General features: G+C 40.8%; 1 protein-coding gene across 35 annotated transcripts in view; it reads right to left on the bottom strand.

Moving 5' to 3' along the window:
• SIPA1L1 (signal induced proliferation associated 1 like 1) overlaps positions 1-23,244 on the bottom strand; it is a 500,369-nt gene that overhangs the window by 125,389 nt on the left and 351,736 nt on the right. For 34 of the 35 annotated variants that reach the window (XM_067731629.1, XM_067731561.1, XM_067731587.1 and 31 more), the window contains one exon: positions 19,431-21,233. In XM_067731629.1, coding sequence (XP_067587730.1) covers positions 19,431-20,928 — 1,498 coding nt within the window. In that variant the 5' untranslated portion in view covers positions 20,929-21,233. Of the gene's footprint in view, positions 1-19,430; positions 21,234-22,076; positions 22,403-23,244 lie in introns of those variants that run through there. The other variant, XM_067731726.1, reaches the window with a different exon arrangement.

Here is a 23,244-nt window from a genome sequence, read left to right on the forward strand (position 1 = left end):
TAGGCAACCAGTGTGGCCGTGTGACTAATGACGACTCAGGGGCCTCTCTCCTCAATGTCTGGCATTGCTCCAGACTCCAAACCTTGGCACAACCTTGGGGTTTGGGGGAAAGTGTCCAAATGACTTGTGTTGACTTTACCTTCCTCCTGACAAGAAGGAAGGTCACGATCAAAATTAAATTAATTTACAGAAAACGTAAAAAGTGATATTTACTCTACACCTAAATATCTACTTCTTAAAAAAAATCATTGATACAGACATGATACGTTTACAGATGAGAAAGCGAATAAAACAAATATATGAAAAGCCAGAACAGATAACTTACTTTTCGAACCTCCGAAACACTTACTTCACATTGTCCTATTTCATTTACATGTGACATGGTTAAATGACTGAGTTGTGACATGGTAGGTTATTCTCATACAAAATGCATCAATATTTGAAAATACATGTTATTCTCATACAAAACATGTATTTGAAAATCCATGAGAATAATAAGAAACGACAGCATAAAATATCTAATCATGTAATTTTAAAATTTAGGTAATAACGTATGAAAATGCTTTGCAAGTACTAAAGAACAATTATAAAAGATGTACTCATTAATATCACGGGCTCTCTAAGAATATTCTCATAATCCATGGAAATTCAAAATAAGGGAAACACAATGGGAATACAAGCAACAAACATCTCATATATGGACAGCTGAGAAACAACCCAATAAACATCACAAAATTCATGTACAAACACTTATGTACGCCCTCAAAGCATAGCACGTGAGAATCACACTCAGAGGTTATTTACTCTTACTTTGCACATAATTTTAATAAGTGTGGTTGTCTGATCTTCAAGCCCACAGCTTGATTTCAGAGGTGTGATAATTCCAGGTGTTGACAAAGTCCAGGGTGTAGGGCTGATAGAGACTTTCATGCAGACAGCAATGGGACAGAACAACTGACAACAAGGAAGAAAACAGAAAGGGAAGAGACAGAAATAGTATAAAAACGCGGACAAGAACTGAAAGAGAAACAAGACAGCAGTCTGGGGCCATTCACTGAAGGAGCGAAGAGCTTAACAAACTTCAGTAACGTCAGAGCATATTTTAACCCGGCAGCAGAGAACACCAGTGAATGTGTCAAAGATGAGCGTCTCATTCATTATATCCTGTTCCTTGCACTTCATGGACTCTACTGAAACCTGACTCTCCAGAAACTCCTCAAACACCCCCCACCACAAACCTCAGGAAGGGCAGGTGAGACTGCTATTCTCTGCTGCTGGAGAAATTCACCAAGACGGGGGTCGCTCTCAATTAGTGCCAATAACCTCAATCCATCCTCAAGCTGTCCCTGGTCTGCTCTTGCTCTCCTTCTCCAGAGAAGAGGTCTCAAATATTCTCTGTTCTCCCTCAAACTCCCCCCATTTACCTTCTCTCAATCTTAGCAGATAATGCTGTCTACATCACAGAGAAGATAAAGAGCCATTTCAGAAGCAACTGTCCTCACTTTCCACCATCACACACACTTACCTGGGTCCAGACTTTTGCTTCCTTTCCTTTACAATCTAAAAGCCCATCTCCCCCGAGATTCTGGTCTCCACTCATTCCACCTTCCCAGGGACACTGATGCCTGGTCACCCGCCCTGTATCTTCAACTTCCCCTCTCTGCCTGCTCATTCCCATCATCATTCAATCAGGCTCGAGTTTCCTTCATCTTTAACCATAACACTTACCCTCAATTCCTTATCCACCTTCAGGTTACCTCCTTTTTCTTTCCTTCCACTGGAAACTTCTTGAAAGAGATGCCTAATTCTTCACTTTAGGATTCCTATCATCTGACGCCACTGCACAGTCACCAATGTCAGCCTTAAAGTTAAAACAAATGGAAACTTTTGGCCCTCATCCTGCTCAAATTCGCCACAACAACTCGCCAATGGCACAGTTGGCCATTTCATTTGTTTTCTAGAAACACTCATCCTGGCTTCTCAGACACCACCCTCTCCTGATTTTCCTTCCACCACTCTGGCTCTTCTTACTCAGTTTCCCTTCCTCTTCCCATCTGGAATCTTCCATCCACTCTCAGAACTTCCACTGCCATCTCAATGCTGATGACTCTCAAGAGTCCACCTGCCCGCTCTAGATGTCTGTGAGCCCTGGATCTTTACATCTACCTAACGGAACTCACTGTTTGTTTGTCCCATGGCATCAGGAAAAGTGAACCCATCACCTTCCATACAAACCTATACAGCTCTCCCTGCAACCCCAATTTCAGCAACTGCTACCACATTCCTCTAGTTGCTCATGCCAGACCCAATGTCATGCCTCGTGAATTCTAGTTCCTAAATAGTTCTCAAATCCACCCCCTTTTCCTCCGTCTCACTGCCACTGATTTACCCTCATCATCATTTGCCTGGATGTTTGTGAGTCTTCTGATTGATTGGCTTTTCCTGATTGGCTTCTAAGATGCAAACTTGACCATCACTATTAAGTTTAAAACCCTCCTCTGGTTTCCCACCTGTCCTTGGATACTTCTCGTGGCTTCCCAAAGGCTCTCACAGCCTGTCATCAGCCTATCACTCCAGTTTCAACTTGGACATTTCCATCATCCTTCTGAACTCTGAGAACCAATCATACTGAACTTCTCAACTCACTGTACCCCTTCTTACCTGAGACACCCTACCTAGAACATTCTTCCCACAACTCCTCTTTATTTGACTAAGTCCTCTCATCCTTCAGGTCGCATCTGAAATATTATTTAGACATCCTCTCAAACAGTGATTGAACACTGGAGCAAAATGAAAGTGTGTACTTTGTATAGTAACAATAATACTTTAAGAATTCATGGGCTTCCCTGGTGGCGCAGTGGTTAAGAATCCACCTGCCAATGCAGGGGACAGGGGTTCGAGCCCTGGTCTGGGAAGATCCCACATGCCGCGGAGCAACTAATCCCGTGAGCCACAATTACTGAGCCCGCGTGCCACAACTACTGAGCCTGAGCTCTAGAGCCCACGAGCCACAACTACTGAGCCGGTGTGCCTACAGCCCGTGCTCCACAACAAGAGAAGCCACCACAATGAGAAGCCCGCACACAGCAATGAAGAGTAGCCCCTGCTCGCCGTAACTAGAGAAAGCCTGCACACAGCAATGAAGACCCAACGCAGCCAAAAATAAATAAATAAATTAATTAATTTAAAAAAAAGAATTCATAAAAATACAGATTAGGGAAACCAAATATTTAATATATTTCAACTACAAAAATTTAGAAATGTTACAACAGAAAAATGTAAATTTATAAAAATACAAATATTAAACACAATCATTTGAGTATAAATTGGCAGATAAAATAATAGTGTTATTTTAAAAAGAAACTAAATCCTACATAAAAATGAAGAATATTGATTTAAAAATGAAAAAAAAAATTAAAGATCATTTAAACTTTTTTGTGTGTGTCGTCCTCAACACCTGGCTATATTTTTGTGCGATTTTTTTCCCAGCTACTGAAGAAGTACATTTCTGAGTTGGGGGAATGCTGATGAGATCATTATAAACTAACTTCTAACACCTTCTTCAGACTCTATGTTCATACAAACCCATCTCTGATTTGATAACTCCAGGAAGATCTTTTAAAAACTTATTTGTGTGTTTGTGCAGAAACATCAATCTTTTTTTACCGAAAAAGAGCTCTAGCTATTATTTCCAAGAAAGCATTTCCATTTGATCTTTATTTCAGTTTCGTCAGTAGAGATGGAGATTCTGGTCTGGCTTCCTGTGTTAAATTCCCTAATATCATGTTCAGACTCTACTTGTTCAAAAAGTCTTTCAACTTGAGTAAGAATTATTCTTACAATAAAAGCCTTGCTTTTTGGTCCACCATCCATTTTTCTGCTTCTGAGGATTACAGAAGTATAGACAAAAATCCTTTCTACACGAACACAACTTTTTCAGTTCAAAATCCGAATGCAATGTATAATTCGCCAATAGAGGAGTCTGGTTCAGCAAATTACCTTAAATAGAATTTTTGAGTCTTTAAACTTTCATCTCAAGACACATGACTTTTTTTTTTTTTTGAACTTAAAACCCAGCCTTTTAGGGATATCCTGTGTCCAGTCCTTCTGGCCACTCTTGCCGCTGCCTGTCCTTCAAGTTCACTGGACTGCGGTACTTTCCTCTTGGGACCACAGGCTTAGGGCAGCACTTCTGTACTTGCTCCCCTCTGCAGCATGTTTTATTTCTTCCTACCAGCCATATACCTCCGCCTTTTGCTGGCGGTGCTATCCATCAACTGCAGAGAGCTCTTCCAGCCATACCCACAATCCGCTTTGTCTTTTTGGGGGTGGCGGGACAGAAGGGAGAGAAGGGGTACAAGGACAGGGGAGATGCAGATGATAAGTGTTAAAGAAAGGCCAGGAAGGCTTTGATGATGAAAGTCAGAGGGAGGAAAGGGAAAGGAAAGAGGAGTTGGAGACTCAAGCAGGGTGGTTAAATCTGCTGATGGATGAACTGAAATACAGGGATTACAACACCAAAAATAATGATATTTTTGTGCCAGCCTACTGGAATGCCAAAAACCAGTATTGCAATCACCCCATTAGAATGATATAATGCAGCAAAGTGAGGAACTCTGCCAAGCACTCTAATACGCACATCAACCATGAAAATACAGGCTTTGCCTTCTTTTTCACAGATGTGGCAAATATGATTTAGACAGAATAAGTCACTTCCCAGCCACAACTAGTAAACAGCAACACCAGAACTCAAACATATTATTTTAAGTACCAATTCCAAAGCTCATTTTCTTAGCCATTACATCTAACATTATCTTCCCAAACGTTTCTAAAACTGTATTGTGAATAAAAACTAGTTAAATAAAATGTGATGCCTAAAGGGATTAACTAGCCAGATGACACATAAAGCTTTACTCCTTGATGTGCTATATTGCCAAGGGGTCACTGTGGGGTTTTTTCTGTTTGTTTGTTTTTTAATAAATTTATTTATTTATTTTGGCTGCATTGGGTCTTCATTGCTGCACGCAGGCTTTCTCTAGTTGCGGCGAGCGGGGGCTACTCTTCGTTGAGGTGCACAGGCTTCTCATTGCAGTGGCTTCTCTTGTTGTGGAGCACGGGCTCTAGGCACATGGGCTTCAGTAGTTGTGGCTCGTGGGCTCTAGAGTGCAGGCTCAGTAGTTGTGGCGCACGGGCTTAGCTGCTCCACAGCAGTGTAATGTGGGATCTCCCCGGACCAGGGCTCGAACCCGTGTCCCCTGCATTGGCAGGTGGATTCTTAACCACTGCGCCACCAGGGAAGCCCTTGTCACCGGGTTTAAAGGGACCAATATTCATGTTTTATCCTTACATGCCTGATTCTCCGCTGCCTTCATTTCTCATTTTTAGCACCTAAACAAATTTTCAGCCTGAAGTTTTCTTATTAGTTCTAGTTCTTGAGTTTTAACAAGGATGGTACGAAGAGCACCAATGCCTAGTTCTGCTATCACTAGAACATTCCACACAAATAGCCATATTTCTGGCTGACATAGTCACAATAATAAATAATAAAATTTTCACATTTTTACAGAGGGGACATAGTAAATAGTTCAAAGCCCCAAGTAATTAGATCAAGTACAGTCACATCACCCAGTTTCAAGCTGCGGATAAGCATGTGAGCAAAAAGGCAAAAAAAAGTTAAAACCCTGGCATTTTAATTGTAAGGAAAGGAAAATAAAATCACAAAAAAGCGGCAACAGCATATTCTGCTTTAAAAATGAAAACACAGGTTTGCCAAAGTGGAGGTAATAAGGATCCAACTGTTTAAATGGCTCTTTCCGAGGACTTCCCTGGCGGCAGGGGTTACAGATCTGCCTGCCAATGCAGGGGACATGGGTTCGAGCCCTGGTCCAGGAAGATCTCACATGCTGCGGAGCAAGTAAGCCCGTGTTTCACAACTACTGAGCCTGCGCGCCACAGCTACTGGGCCCGCGTGCCACAACTACTGAAGCCTGCGCGCCTAGAGCCCGTGCTCCGCAACAAGAGAAGCCATCGCAATGAGAAGCCCGTACACTGCAACGAAGAGTAGCCCCCGCTGGCCACAACTAGAGAAAGCCCGCGTGCAGCAACAAAGACCCAAGGCAGCCAAAAATAAATTAAATTTTAAAAGTTTTTAAAAATTTAAATGAATGAATGAATGAATGGCTCTTTCCAAGAAGAGCACTACTCAGAGGTTCTGTCTCTGGTCCCCAAACGGCTCATCCTAATTATAAGGGTGGAGGTTCCATGAGAACTAAATAGCCTAGGACTTCGCATCATAATCAAAAGCAGGTCAGAGTAATGGATGGGGACATTTACACAGGACTGGCCACAGGCCAGAATTCTGTCCCAAAGCACTCCACTAAGCTTATAATTATGGTTGCATAAGAGTAATTGCCACATTTACAAAGTGCACAGTACTCTGAAGTTCCAATTCATCCTTCCATAGGTAACTCTTAAAGGGTAAGTTGGTCTGTTTGCCAAAATTACATGAAGTTGTTAGGCTTAAAGTCTCACGTGACTAAGCAGCCCCCAGTAGCCCCCTAACTTGCCAATAAAAAGTAGACTAAGACCGACATTAATAAATTGCATACAAATGGTTAAAGAAAAACAGTACAAAGAAAGTGCTAATTGAAACAAAGGGAAAATAAAAAGTATCAGTGTTAAAACAGGAGATTTTTAATTGGCCATTGTCTATGACAAATAGCCAATAATTGTATTTTAAAAAATTCAATCTCATGAGTGATCGAAGAAATGAAAATGTTTGGGACCTATAATAAATGGTCTAAAATAAAAACTGTAAATATTTAAAGTAGTCAAGAAAATATTAAACACTATACAGTCTTAAAATGTCAATTGGACCTTCCTGGTTTAAGCTTTCTTAAGAAAAATTCGGCAATAAAATTCAAGGTTCCTATAAAGTTCACACTAGGGCTCTACCTTACGTAAATAATTGGACATGTGGAAAAAAAGTTACATAACAAGATCATTTATGTAAGGTCAAGGTTTTTAAACTTGTCTATGGATAGAAATTAGGGGGTCCATGAACTTGAATGAAAAAAATTATACCTTTATTTTCACTAACTTCTAAATGAAACGTAGCATTTCTGTTAGTTGTAAATGAGCCAGCCAACTACAGTACTATTAGCTGTACATGTGACTTTGATGCCAATAGAAATCATACATTTTCATATCACATTACAGTTGCTGCAGACATATCAAAATATCAGTTATGCTCATCACAACTTTGAAATTATGGTAGTTATCAGATCTGATGCTAGATCTTTTTGTTAATGCGATAAGAAGCATCTATATAGTATGTCACAAAATTTTTAACACTCTTGCAATTGTATTTTAATATGCTTGGTTTGCTTTGTACGTTTATTTTATGCACTTAAAAACATTATTCTAAGGAGAGTCCATAGATTTCACCAAACTGCCAAAGGGGTCAATGGGGGAAAAACAAACAAACAAACAATCAAAAGACACTTAGGAAGATCTAATGTAAGAATGATTTATAATAAGAAACTGGAACGCCTGAATATAGAACAGCTGGAAAACTTTAAATAAATGATGGCATAGCCAAGTATGGAACCATGAAAAAAATACATAAAACTATATTTAATGATCCTTATTTTACTTAAGAAATGAATATGTATTAAAAAAAGATGAGAAATAAAATCAGTAGTAATCACATGATTAATTGGCTATAGTTGCTAATTTTTCTGTAATGAATATATGTGACTTTTACAACAGGAAGATTTTTATAAGTATAAAAAATGTATTTGGTTTGCAAATGGTCAAAGAGTACATAAAACATAGTTTACAAGGTGGCATATTAATGTAACTCTTATGTTAGTTACAAATGCCAACTCAGGAAAAAAAAAAAATTAACATCCAAATGAAAGAAATGATAATGAAACACCTGTCTCTAACTCAATGTCTTTATATTTAAAAAAATCTTCTGTATCTCCTTACTAGGGATATTGCAGCAAGATGTCTGTGTAAAATGCTTCCGAAGGGTTTGAAAGGAAGTCTCTCAGAAACAGTCAGAAATTCAGTCAAGGCCAAAGTCACTGCCACTCATGAGGGTGAAGCCCATGCAATGTGTCTCAAAAACTCGGCACAGCCCACACACTTGTGTCGATAGGGGTTGCTGAGGTTGCTTCTGCTGATGCTTCTACATCACTGAATGCTTCTACTTGACTCGAAGGCAGTTAGGGAGGTCTCTCCTCTTGCTGCCCTGAAGTTCAGATGCATGACCTCCCCGTACACAGCAGGGAACTCCAAGAGAAGAGAAGCAAAGCAAGTGGTACAATAAAGCAAGTATGTTTTGAGCACCTAATTTTGGTGGCTCACTGGTGTCTGAAGTTAATAATGAGGTGTGCATTTGAAAAATAGGTGGCAGGATTTATTGTATGTTAACTTGTACTGAAATAACAGATCTAAAGGGCCCTTATGTCCTCGAAACTGCAAAACAAAGAGCATAGAAATTCTTTGGGTATGGGAATTAGTAAGCATGGCATTCGCCTTGAGGCATGTTGACACACAAAGTTGAGGAAGCGTTCCCATTTTCATGTGGATGGTTCACGTCAGCTGCTGTTACCGACTGTACCTGAAGGTTTTTGTTTTTTACATTTTATCTTGACTGCTTCTGGACTTACAGAGAAGTTGCAAATATAGTACAAAGCATTTCAATACATATATCCTTAACCCAGTCTTCCCCAATGTTAACATCTTATGTAACTACATATAGTACAGTCGTCATTAATCAGAATCAGTAAATTAACATTTACTAAAGATCTTACTCAAATTTCACTAGTTTTTCCACTATGTCCTTTTTCGCTCTGAAATCTCATTCATTATCCCATGTTGTACTTAACTGTTATTATTTCTCCTTAGTCTCCTGCAGTCTGTTACAGTTCCTCAGTCTGTAACAGTCTTTCATGACCGTGACACCTCTGAACAGTATTTATCACTCAATTTGGGTTTGTCCGGTGGTTTCACATGATTGGACTAACGTATGCATTTTGCGCAAGAGAACCACAGAAATGATGTAACCTCAGTGCATCATTTCATGGAGTTCATGAAAGAAACCTGATTCATTCCATTAACGTGGCACGTGACAGGTTTCTTCCCTGAAAAGTTACTATTTTTCTCCTCGTGGTTTACAAGTATCTTTGGGGAGATACTTTGAGATTATGTAAATCCTGCTTCTTCTCCTGTTTCTCCTCAAACTGTCATCCACTGACTTTAGCATCCATCATTTGTGTCTAAGAAGGTTTACAACAGTAAAAATCAGTCTCCATAATTGTGTTTTGGGTCTATGGGGATCGACTGGTGGTCGTGGTTAATTTCCACAAAACCACCAAGACCACACACAGACTTATCTGTGGTCTCATTTCCTGAAAAGAGAGGAAAAGGAACTGTAACATACCATTTGGTGTCCAGAGTATAACACAAGGTCATGTACACAGTGGGCCCTCCCTGCCTCTACCTGATGCTATATATAAATATAAGATACACTGGCTCCTCAACGCAATAAATTTTATAATTTACATCAGGACCAAACATTCGATCAGTTGTGAAACGTTTGCTGAGCCTGCCTAACCTGTGGTCCTTGCCTTCAAGGAATGCTTAGACTGGTTATGAACCAGGGCGCCATAGAAAAGCCCTGGGCAGAGACCAGGGCATAGGGTGACTTGGAACAGTGGTGGGAAAGCACTTGCATCTTTGAGAAGGAGCAGGTTATTCAGAATCCCAGGAGACACAGGGAGAACAACCCACTCTGATGCACGGGCGGGAGGAAAGGCAGGAGGGGAGCGCAATAAAGCCCTCCCGACTCCGGCGCCCATGTGGGTTTCTATCTGCACCGGGTTCACTACCCTCTCAGTCTACACACTCCCCCCTGTTAGGAGGTCTCACTACTTTTCCAGTGCTAGCCCTCACTTCCCCCATGTAATGTGAGGCCAGCTAGGGAAAGAGACCCACAGCGCTGCAGGGGAAGCTTGCCACCTATACCAATTCTCCTTGGCCTTTGTTCATAAACGTGGCAAAGATTACTGGACAACTAAGGAAAACCGACAGCATGAAAGACAAATAGAAAATACAACTCAGAAGATACAGATCACTTAAGGGAAAGAAACTAGAAAAAGAATTATTTGCTTTTGTTCTGCCTCTGAGCACTGTAGCTGGCATGGAGTAGATGCTTAATAAACATTATGTCATGAACAAATAAATAAATGTATGAATGTGCAGTTGTTAATTCTTAAAACTACTTAAAAATATGAAGGGCACTCATTAATAGTAAATTGGATAATAAATTTTTGAGTAAGAAAAGATTCAGAAACGTATAAAAACTGCTATATATAAATAGGTAAACAAGAAGTACCTACTGTAGAGCACAGGGAACTATGCTCAATATCTTGTAATAACATATAATGGAAAAGAATCTGAAAAAGTATCAATCTTTCTATATGTATGTATAACTGAATCATTTTGCTGTACACCTGAAACTAACACAACATTGTAAATTAACTGTACTTTAACTAAAAAAAAAAGAAAAGATAGAGAAGATTACAAATCAAACTATTAGAATTAGGAGAGGGATTACTTTCTCCAACTCTGCATTATTAATTTTCACAGTAAGCATGTATATACTTTTGTTTGATTTGTTTACTGTCTGCTTCCCTCCACCAGAATGTAAGCTCATGAAGGTGCTCTATTTTTTTTAGATTTTTCTTTTCTTTTTTTTTCACCTTTATTGGAGTATAATTGCTTTACAATGGTGTGTTAGTTTCTGCTTTATAACAAAGTGAATCCGTTATACATATACATATGTTCCCATATCTCTTCCCTCTTGCGTCTCCCTCCCTCCCACCCTCCCTATCCCACCCCTCCAGGCAGTCACAAAGCAAGGTGCTTCGTTTTACTTCTCACTCCAAGTGTCCAAAATCGTGCCGAGCATGATGAAGGCGCTCATGCACCTGTGGCAGCCACAGAGGCGCAACACTTAACATCTCTCCTTCCAGAAAGGGCTCACAACCCATTCAGCCACAAGAAATGCAATTAGCTGAAAGTCTCTGGCTGTAGCATCTCTGGATCTTCCACAGTTTTCCAGCCCAGCCACACTCTTCTTGGGCAGCCCCAGGACTGAGCATGCCAGGGGTGAGGGGGCCTGGCTGTTACTGCCCAACAAATGACTTCTCTAATGCTCTTTTTCGTTCCATGGCATTGGCTGAGACTTTGCCAGATGTGCACGGTGGGCTGAGGCTCCCCCTGCCCACTTTTGCTTCTTTTCCCTTTTACTTTCATGGTGTCAGACCTGCATTGTGGACTGAAGGCCTTCCCTGCTAACTTCTGCTTCCTCTGCCCTCTTCTTTCACAGGTGTTACCCCCAGGTCCCTAACAAACCACTTGCACGCCTATACTGTTTCAACACCTGCTTCTCAGAGGATTGACCGATAATGTATTTGTTACATGATTAAATCATAAATGCAATCATGTAAAATGTAAACTGCTATGTGATTAGACTGTATTTGGCAAAGACAAGAAGTTGCATTTTGAGTAGGACGGACTAGAGATGGAGAGACTAAGACAATGGCCAAGAATTGCGGCAAGAGGTAACGCCGGCTTGAAGTGACGGAACTGGGATTGGGAAACAGAGAACAGAAGTTAGCAGCAATTCGAAGGCAGACTCAAGAGGCCTTCCCAACTGACTGGAGGTTGAGGACAATGAAGAGAGGCAACAAAGAGGCTTTGGTGTTTCAAATCCAAGTGACTGATAATAATGGTGGCATTTACAGCATGAGGGCAAGGATGTGGGATGGGACGCTTGTTCAGGGAGAAAAATGAAGTCAAAAAATTTGTGTCCCAGGGTTCGAGTTGCCAACTAGATAACCAACCAGGTGGAAGCAGGTAATGGAGAGTGAGAAACGTAGCTAGAACTGCAGACATAGCCTGGGAGCGGAGGTCTTTTATTTGGATATAAATGTATACTAATTACCTTTTCTAAAAAGAGTTTTTTGAGGTCATTCACTATAAAGGAAATATGTAAGTTGTGCTAATGAAACAGAAATTGGAAAATAAAAGACAAAAGTGGAAACAAATGCGTTATTAATGAAGGTTATAAAACTGGAGCATCAAATTTGCTTCTGGAAGTTGGGGTAAAACAGGAGCTACAGTAAAAATAAATAAATAAAATAAGCAAACAAATGAAACACACCTGTCATTAGGCAGGCAGGCATTTGGTAGCCACCAGAAAACAATTCCTGGCGTCAGATTCTGAAGTAAATATCTCACGTGGAACTTCCTAAAGGGCTGAAGGGTGACCAAATGGCCAATGTCTCCATCATCAGTTTTATTGCAAAAGCACATTCTGTTTCTATATGATTGGATCTTTACAAGATGACTTTGAGTAAAGTCAAGTGTTTGAGCAAATGTGGCCTGGGGCCGGTCTAGCTTGATTTTAAAAACAAAACAGAGAGGAGCAGTTGAGGCACATGCCCTTTTAACCAGCTTTCACAAACCTCTGCACGGAGATGGCTCAGGTAATACGAAATCCCAAACGCCTCACACATCAGAGTCCAGATGATCAGTGATGGGACTCGAGAGATCACGGCCAAGAAAGGAGAGGATGCTTGTTTTCCAAAGAGCAGACATGCAAACCTTCCTACTGAATGGCCTTCTTGCTACCAGAAACCCTGAACAGGTGAAGAGACAACAGCAAAACACTCCTAGGTGAGTTTCTCAAGAAGTTATTTAGTGCCCCAGATCTCTGTGAAAAGGGTTAAATAACTAGAGAGCTACCTTTGAACAAATTAAATACAGTTGATATGCTCTCAAGAAAAAAATAAAAGACAAGGGCATTAAGACAATAAGTTATTATACATGTATAAAATCTTTCCCTATTAGTTTTGGCAGAAATAAACTGTTCAGTTCAAGAGCAGAACATGGCTCAGGAGAGCAGACGTGCTGACTCTGGAGTTTACCACTTCCTTGAAATACGACTGTCCACAAAAAACTAACCACAGAATAGCTATCCTTAAAGAACTCTGAGCTATAAGGCATCCCATAGTACTTTCCTCAAGCTTAATGTTGCTATACTTACAGAAGAATTAAACAAACAAAATAAGCCAGGGCTTTACAATAAGTTTAGCTGTACGATGTTCTCTGATGTTCTATATGTACCCTACGATAATCCACTAAAACTTACAATAGGTACTTAACGATGCTCATTTAACAAACTGAACTAGATGAACAGCTCCTGATAACACAACTGGAGAATATATCAGAGCACTAAAGCTGTCACTCCAAGTACAAGTGAAGTTCAGTGCATATATTCTAAAGAAATGTGAAAGACAGCTGATAAGAAGAGGGTGAGAGGTAAATACAGAAAATTGGACATTGCGAGACCAACTGAAATCCAACGTGTTTGTGTCCTCAAACTGATAATCCTGGAGCCCAGCGGACTGCTGAACCTGACTTTTGTGGGTGTGGGTGTGTGGGCGTGGGTGTGCGAACACTCACGTATGGTGGGGTAGGGCGGGGTGGAGGTGTAGGAGGAGGAAGGTAAACCAGAAAAGAACAATCAAATCTGGTGGTTCAAAGTTATCAGAAGAATAATCAGGTGCAGAGCATTGGTGTTTCTAATGGGAAAATGTTCGCAGATGAGCTTCAGACCAGATAATGGCAGCTGCTCCTGGCCGCTGGGCAGGGGGAAGAGGCCCTTTCCTATCACAGCATCTTCAATAACTTGACTTTGAGAGTGACACCCTGTCTGGCATCAGATAAGCCTATCAACACTTTTGATCAATGGAGCAACAAACACCACTGCCAAGGCAACCCATGGGCTCCTCTCTTTTCCATTAGGGCATCTTTCTGAATGGGATTCAGCGAGGATGTGCCTCAGACACTTGTACGCTCAGTGCAAAACCGAAAAAGCCCTGTACTGCTACTTTAATCATGGTGACTATCTAAGTAAAAACTAAACACAAAATATATGTACTCAAAGGGAGATGACCAGATTAATTTTGATGCTATCCTACTGCCTAGTTTGTGCCTAAGAAGGATGTTGCTGTATCACTTGGATGTATCACAATGACAAGTTTGCCTTGGGGTCTTATGAGCATTATGTGAGGAGGTTTGCATAAAGCACAAAGTAATAACACAATACATGTTAGCTACATTATTACTGTCATTTAATCCTAGGTGAGTCTCAATAAAAACACCACACACATTGGCAAAACAGCAAAGAGAAGTGGGCAGGAGGAAGGACCAGAAAGAACACTGATGGTGTGTTGCTTATTTCAATAAATGCAAACAGTGGGATTCCTCTACTGGGCCAGCATCTTTCCAGCAATGGACTTGACTTATGTGATAGAGCCAAATATCCTCTCAAGTCTAAATTTGCAAAATAATGATGTTCATAAAAACAATTTAATATTAAAAAGTGATGGCAGCTTCATCAGCCTAATACAATTAAATTTTACATATAATGTCAACAATATACACTTCAGTAAAGTGAATATTTTCCCTCCAGAGACTTAGCCACAGTGAAGTCAGGAATTCATTAAATGGCAGAATGGAAAATATCTGGTGATGAAGAGGTTGTAGTACAACCAGGTCAGTAGTGCTACTCTATGTTGCTGGAAGATAAATTACATCTGACGTTGGCGTACTCCTTCAACAAGATGACTCACTTCCAGGTTCTGATTAGGAAAAATGAGTTAGTGCACTAATTTCACTGAATCAAGTTGTATATTAAAAATAAGACAGAATTACTTGTCTAACTCTATTTTATACTGTGATGAAAAGTACAGATACCATTTATATATGGAATCTAACATATGACACAAATGAACTTATCTATGAAACAGAAACAGACTCAGAGACATAGAGAACAGACTTGTGGTTGCCAAGAGGGAAGGGGAATGGGGGAGGAATGGAGTGGGAATTTGGGATTAGCAGACACAAACTACTATATGTAGAATGGATAAACAACAGGGTCCTACTGTATGGCACAGGGAGCTATATTCAATATCCTGTGATAAACCATAATGGAAAAGAATATGAAAAAGAATGCATATATATGTATAACTGAATCACTTTGCTGTACAGCAGAAATTAAATACAACATTGTAAATAAACTATCCTTCAAGAAAATAAAATTTAAGAAAGGTTTAGATACTATATAAATTGTTTAATACGCAGTTATACTTTAAGGGTGTTAATTTCAGCTTCAAGTGATGTCATTCAGAGCCATAATTTGTTGTATCTTATCACATTGTGACAAATGACCTGCCTAATTTGAAAATTCTAAGTCGTATAGCCTAAGAAAACACAGCAGGCGCTCTCTGATATTGCGTTCCACTGGACCAGCTTCATGTATTAACTACTGCTCTGTGTCCCCTCTGTAAACCACAATGATAAATGCCCAATGGCATCAGCAGGCAATCTCTAGTGCCACACACACTTTCTGCTCCCACCAGTTGGGACTCCGTGCTGCCAAAGAATCGGCTGTGTCTTCCCAAACCTGTTTATGCCGGTTGACTTGTTATTGTAATTATGAAATTTAATTAAATATTATGAAAGCTGATGGAATATGAGTACAAGAGATAAATCTTGTTTCTATTAAAAACTAAACTGAAGGCTTTGGAAAGACTTCATAAAAGCAATCACTAAAGGAAAGCTGTTGGATTAGATGTGGGCGAGACCTATAAAAAATGAGAAAAAATTCTGAAACCTCAGATTCCGTAAGATTCAGATTGCTTTGCTAGTGTCTGTATTTTTGCTCTTATGGTTTATACTATTCACACAATGTAGAATTCAAAATAGTAGAATCACTGTGAAAGAAACGCCCTCGGCCTCTCACAAGAGTTTAGCAAATATATAGTTATTATTATAAATTTTAATGAAAATAAAATACTTTGAGTACATATACTTCTGAAAGATTCCCTGTCTTTTTTTTTAACATCTTTATTGGGGTATAATTGCTTTACAATGGTGTGTTAGTTTCTGCTTTATAACAAAGTGAATCAGTTATACATATACATATGTTCCTATATCTCTTCCCTCTTGCGTCTCCCTCCCTCCCACCCTCCCTATCCCACCCCTCCAAGCGGTCACAAAGCACCGAGCCGATATCCCTGTGCCATGCAGCTGCTTCCCACTAGCTATCTACCTTACGTTTGTTAGTGTGTATATGTCCATGACTCTCTCTCGCCCTGTCACAGCTCACCCTTCCCCCTCCCCATAACCTCAAGTCCATTCTCCAGTAGGTCTGTGTCTTTATTCCTGTCTTACCCTTAGGTTCTTCATGACATTTTTTTTTCTTAAATTCCATATATATGTGTTAGCATACGGTATTTGTCTTTTTCTTTCTGACTTACTTCACTCTGTATGACAGATTCTAGGTCTATCCACCTCATTACAAATAGCTCAATTTCGTTTCTTTTTATGGCTGAGTAATATTCCATTGTATATATGTGCCACATCTTCTTTATCCATTCATCCGATGATGGACACTTAGATTGTTTCCATGTCCGGGCTATTGTAAATAGAGCTGCAATGAACATTTTGGTACATGACTCTTTTTGAATTTTGGTTTTCTCAGGGTTTATGCCCAGTAGTGGGATTGCTGGGTCATATGGTAGTTCTATTTGTAGTTTTGTAAGGAACCTCCATACTGTTCTCCATAGTGGCTGAACCAATTCACATTCCCACCAGCAGTGCAAGAGTGTTCCCTTTTCTCCACACCCTCTCCAGCATTTAGTTTCTAGATTTTTTGATGATGGCCATTCTGACCGGTGTGAGATGATATCTCATTGTAATTTTGATTTGCATTTCTCTAATGATTAATGATGTTGAGCATTCTTTCATGTGTTTGTTGGCAGTCTGTATATCTTCTTTGGAGAAATGTCTATTTAGGTCTTCTGCCCATTTTTGGATTGGGTTGTTTGTTTTTGATTCCCTGTCTTAATGATTTCTTTCATTAACTTGTTCCAATTATGTTAGCTAAGAGGGTATTTTCTATGGCTTAAATTAGAAACTACTTTCAATGAACTGCTCTTAAATTTATGAAGTGTTATGACCTAAGCTGGATGAACTCTGGAATATAGGTGTTCAAATTTTTACTCCTTACTTTCGAAAGATAAAATACGTTGAACAAAATTTTACCAGGTTTAAAGATAAAAATATACTCCTTCCCTTTAGTCTAATATAATAGAGATCAAGGCAAAACAGTCAAGAACATGACTCTAGTCAGTCTCCCCAAAGGTGAAATCCTGGCTCCAATATTACTAGCTTCGTGACAGCTTAACAGCTTAAAACCAGCCACTTACACCCCAGTTTTCTCATCTGGAAAATGCCATCGATAACGATACCTACACCCCAGTGGGCATGGAGAGCGTGAAATGAGAAAATGCATGTCATACCAAATGCTAAGTTCCTGGTACACAGTAAGTACTCAAAATGTTCATCATTAATGTGATCACATTGCCTAATGGGAAAAGAGCAACTACTACATAAACAAAGACTGTAAGTAACATGTTCCTTCTCCTGTTGGAGTGTCAGTTCTTTAGCAAGATGGCCTCACCTATAGACAGCTCACAAACACCTGTGGAAAACTTCCCCAGGTTCCACAAAACTGGGCTTTTCAGCTAGGGGCAATTTTACTTCCTAGAGGACATATGGCAATGACTGGAGACTTTTTAGGTCATCACAATTGGGGGCACCTATTGGCATCTGGGGTGTAGAGGGCAGGGATGCTGCTAAACATCTTATATCCTACAACGCATATGACACATCCCCCCAAACAAAGAATTATCTGGCCCCAAATGCCAAGATGGCAAGGTCGAGAAACCCTGTAGCCCAAGGGACAGAATGACAAAGAAGTGATTTCTAAAATCTGAACTCCAGAAGGTTATGCTGAGAAAATAAAGATGGCTTACAGGGCTTCCCTGGTGGCGCAGTGGTTGAGAGTCCGCCTGCCGATGCAGGGGACATGGGTTCGTGCCCCGGTCCAGGAAGATCCCACATGCCGCGGAGCGGCTGGGCCCGTGAGCCATGGCCGCTGAGCCTGCGCGTCCGGAGCCTGTGCTCCGCAACGGGAGAGGCCACAACAGTAAGAGGCCCGCGTACCGCAAAAAAAAAAAAAAAAAAAAAAAAAAAAAAGATGGCTTACAAATGAATTTGGGATTTTCATTATCACAATGGTTTCAGGACCTATGCCATAGATGTTTAAGAGACATGGATACTGAACACCAAGACAAGATTCTTTTGGTCAATAAACTCTCGTGAATGGGGATGACCATGTAATAACCTCACAATAAATTTTATTTTAAAGGGAGCACTGTCATAAAGCTAGAGTACCAGAATGAAGTACTAGAAATGAAACTTCATTCGGAAGAATAAATCTCAAAAGGACTTAAGCAGGACTCAAAACCCCCAAACAGCAGGTGGGAAAACAAAAACTGCTCCAGTAGCTTGCATACAGGGGGCCTCTCACTTGGGCTCAATGCAGAAATTACTGAGCTAGCTAGTGGACCACAGGTGTATGTCCTTGCTCGGCAAGCATCCTGTTTCCTAGCTTGGGTGCTTGCGTGACAAACTCATTCTTCAATTAATAATGCTGCTCAAAAACACTATTAGAAAGCTCTTAAGAGTTCATTTAAACTACTTTTCAATGAATCACAGAGTTTTCTTACAAGCATGAGATAAAACTGTATACAAATACAGTTCACACAGAGTACAATCCAACAATATAGGTATATATTTTCCCCCATACAAAACGGAAAAGGAAGTCACCAACATGTTAACAGTACTTCTCACTCCAGTGACTTTTATACTCAAATCTAGAAGACCTAGGTTTGATTCCTGGCTCTGACACTTGTGTCAAATAACAAAATTAATTCTCACTAAAATTCCTGTGAAATGAATAGGAATGTATTATAATTCCCATTCACTGATGAGAACATTGAGGCAGAAAAGAAATGGTCCCGCACTAACTGTAAAAGTGCTAAATAAATGAAAAAGAGCATTAAGATTGCTTTAGTAACCCTTAAAAAAAAAGCTGTATTTATAATATTTTTAACTTTATATGACATTTATCCCTAAAGGTGACACAGCAAGTCTTCTACACAAAGATTACAATTTCATCCATTAAATCAAAGGTTTTAAAAAAAATTAATATTTCATAAGCTAGTCAATACAAGATATTTAATGTATCTAAAAGGAGGAAGTAACTCAAAAATGCAAAAGGAAATACACCAGAGCAAATAACTATTTAACTCTTTCACCATCAGGAGAAGGCATTCATGCAAATCTTACATCACGCTGCTTAAAAATCCTAATAGACAGTACTCTTTTTCAGAAAGTATGGCAAAAGAAAATGAAAAGAATGAAAGATCTCTACTCACCCTTCTGATAGAAAAACTTCCTGTAATAGTATGCGCCGAGATCCACGTGTTCCACGATGTATCTTTTCACTCGATCCAGGTGCAACACCAAGTTTTCCTTGGGCACTTCAAGTACTGCCACTCCTGCATTTGTACAATGGGAGCTGAGGGTAGACTCAAAGGAGGCACTTTCACATCCACTAAAGGAACCAGAATTTGATTTGGACAGGCTGATTTTCCTTTCCCCTTCTCCACCGATCTCATTCCGAAAATACGGACAGCTCATTACAAGTTCATTGCTTTTATCGTCTCCCTGGTCCATGCTGAGGCTTCCTTTGGAGTTCAGGTCTTCCGTGCTGCCCATCGGGGAGCTAAAACTGGCCGAGTGGGACAAAGGCCCCGAGACCAAGGATGCCACCGCAGCTGCCGAAGCCCCCGTGGTGGTGTTTCTCCTCTTAATTACACTGTGCCTGTTCATAACCGCCTCGTTCAAGTCAAATAATATACTCTGGACGTCGTAGTGGGCAAAGCACTTTGGGCACGTCCAGGGCCTGACGGAGTCTTCCGATCGATTATCTTCGAGATCCGACGATTTCCCAAGTTCTTCACCTTTGGTATTGCGTAATTTACGAAAAATGGACGAGTCTCCGGTTTCAGACTTGGAACGCCGCTTGAGTGGTTTTTCCCTTTCCTTAAAGAGCCTGAGGTTCTCTCTCTGTGAGATGGGCCCGTCTATGACATCCAAGGAGAAACCAGAGCCCTTGCCCCCACCGGCGATGAGAAAGTCACTGAGCTTGGTCGGAGTGGGACCTCGATCAGACTTGTCGTCTTTGTAGCCCTTTAACAAGTCAAAGAAGCTGTCTCCGGACGTTCCCTGCTTATCGATTGAAGATGTGCTACCGTATTCCCTGTGCAGTGACGGCCCCGTCTTGTAGGTGGGCGAGATACATTCATCAAAGCTATCCACGTCAAGTTCACTTATGGTGATGTCGCTGTTGCTGCGCTGCCGTATCCGGCGCAGAGCTTTCCTGGGGGAGCTGGGGTAGGCTTCAGGCATGAGAAATCTGGAGTCCATGCTCTCCGACGGCCTCGTCTTGTTTTTCAGTGTGTTCTGTATGCTTTTTAACATGGCTGAGTCACTGGAATTGAGGCTTACAGAACTTCCCTGACTCACAGGACTGCTTTTGGAGGACATGCTCTCAAGGCAACTTGAGGTTTCTATTTCCTGGCTTGAACGGCTAGATTCTTTTACATTTTCCTTTCTTGGGGGCCAATCCGCAATCCTTGCCCGAACCCCCATCTTTGGGACTCCAGGGGTCGAGGTTATATGATGAGAACCTTCACTTCGAGGGGGGCCTACAGGAGCCATGACTGATGACCCTAAGCTGCCGTTTTGGGACCTGAAGCGTCGCATGTAGAAGTCGTCCGTGTGGACTTTGGGGGTGCCATCTGTGCCCACAACAGACGCCCTTTCAGTGGCAACCGGCCTTTCTGTCTGAGACCGTTTCAAGCTGGTCATGATGTAAAAGCAATCAGACTTAAACCCCTGCAGAAAGGACCATCATACCTAAGTTTTAAATGTGCACTTCCCTTTTGGAGAATGGCTCCCAGAAAATACATCAGTTGCATGAGATCTTAATCTTTTCCAATTAAAAGGTTAAACAATGCCTTATTTTCAAACCTCTGAAAATCCAGACCCCTTCAAAACATTATAATCCACAAGAGTTCCTCTGCTTCACTTTGATAGACGGCTTTCTTTCAGAAAAAAACTGAATGGAACTTGTATCTCTGGGACTCTGTGATTGCCATAATCCCATGCTTTCTCTAAAAGAGACAAGGACAATTGGAATTAGCATTTGATAAATACATCTAAAAATAAACATGCAATTGCCAAAACCAGACACATGCAAATAAAAGACTCTCTAACGGATTGTGACTCACAGTTCACAACCCATCTTTTTAGTAAAGCAGGCTTGAAGGGAAGGAAGAAAGTGAAAGCATTTAATAATATCCATCATTTAAACTATATATATTTTAAAAGACTATTAACACTTCAGATTAATTGAACTGTTTCATATCACTATGAAGGGGGGGTGAGGGATCTCGTTCCAGGATATCAAGGCTCCTAGCCCAAGTAAAGACCACGTACAGACTCCAATGACCTCTAATAATGTAGAATATCATGAACCACTGTGCTGACCAGAAGTTCAAGGCATAACCAACAGAGTTCGATAATTAGAGCAACGTACAGTTTTTTAACAAGACTAAAAATTGAAAAAATCTGTTACTGAATATGTCACAACACTCACTTTTTAACCTCTTCTGTATTTCAAACCACAAACTTGTTTTTTTGTTTCTTTACAAAGGCTTAACAGAGTTGGCAAGAGCAAATACAATAGAGAGAAAATAAAAAGGGTTTTCCCGGAGCCATTCTACCCATTAGCACGCTTCTATATTTCCCTCTATTACTATGCCAAAGGAGTATTTCAGAATGCATCCAGCATTTTCCACCACCTCTTCCCAAGCTCTGAGATCCATCTACCCTTAAAGCTAGAAACATTTTGCTCATTAGCAAAATGCCTTCATTTCCTTACACACTGCAACCCACCCCACCCTTTGGCACTAATTTATGAAGACAGCAGAAACCAAATGCTGCTGTGGACAGACCTTTCCATATCCCCCAGCCGACGACAGAGAACTGCTAACATCCTTCCAGGTGACAGGTGAAGAAACCCAACTTCCTCGGGAGCACATCAATCAGGAGGAGAGAGGCACAAATTCTGAGCACAAAATCCTGCATGGTTGCGTTCGTCGTGAAAATAAAGGCAGCGCACCCTTTTCCAAGGTTCCACAAATTACACAAGAGGTGGCCTTTAAATTCCTGCCAAATGCATGTTTGGAAAGATGCTGCTGAACCAGCACTGCGCTGCCGGGGCCGCATTGTCTACAAATCACGGCTGACACCCAGGCCGACCCGCGCTCGCTGCGCTCCGCTCCCCGGCAACAAGCACTTACTTCCACGATAATTAAGCATCGCGCTAGTCGGCTTCCTGCCTCCCAGGCAGCCGCTTTAATTTCTCCTGCGCTATGCAGCATCATTTTAGAAGACTCGCTGCTATTTAAAGGCTGGAACATTTAGGGGTGTTTCAAAACGTACGGCCGCCTGCAGAATGCAGGGCCAGCTGAACTCCAGCCGGGCTCGCACGGGCTGCTCAGACCAGCCTGGCACAGAAACGCCAATTGTTTTCCCTCTCTCTCCTCTTCACCATCTTTTGTGAAAGGGATAATGGTTTTGCACAGCTACCCATTAAACCTGGCTTTTGAGCTTTCTAGATACTTCTATCGTCAGATTGCTATGATTTGACTTTACATCTGGGAACTGTCCAGGCTCCTTTTGAACTGTAAACCTTCAAGTGGAATAATGTGCTAACTGCTGAATCTGAAGGCAGCCCATGTGGCCACAGCCAAGGTTCAAGAAGTGTTCCTTATAAAATGGAAGGAAACTGGGCAACTGAAGCAAGATGCAAAATAAACACTAGCCCATTTCAAAAAAAAAAAAAAAAAATTGACAACCCCAAACCACAATTTATGAGCTATTTTGTAATGAACTAGGGGAAAAGAAGCTGTTTATTTCAGTGAAATAGCTTTCAAAGAAAGAATACACTGACATACAAAATAATTCTCAATAGATTCTTATGAAAATCAGATGTTTGCAATGCTTCTCACAAGCTCACAGAAATGCAAATAAATCACCTACCATTCCCAGAACGGACATTCTCTAAAAGGCCAATGCACCAATCCCACTGGGGTAAAAACTCTCTCTCCACATTTCCTT

This window comes from Pseudorca crassidens, chromosome 1, assembly GCF_039906515.1.
Source record: "Pseudorca crassidens isolate mPseCra1 chromosome 1, mPseCra1.hap1, whole genome shotgun sequence".
Lineage (NCBI taxonomy): Eukaryota > Metazoa > Chordata > Mammalia > Artiodactyla > Delphinidae > Pseudorca > Pseudorca crassidens.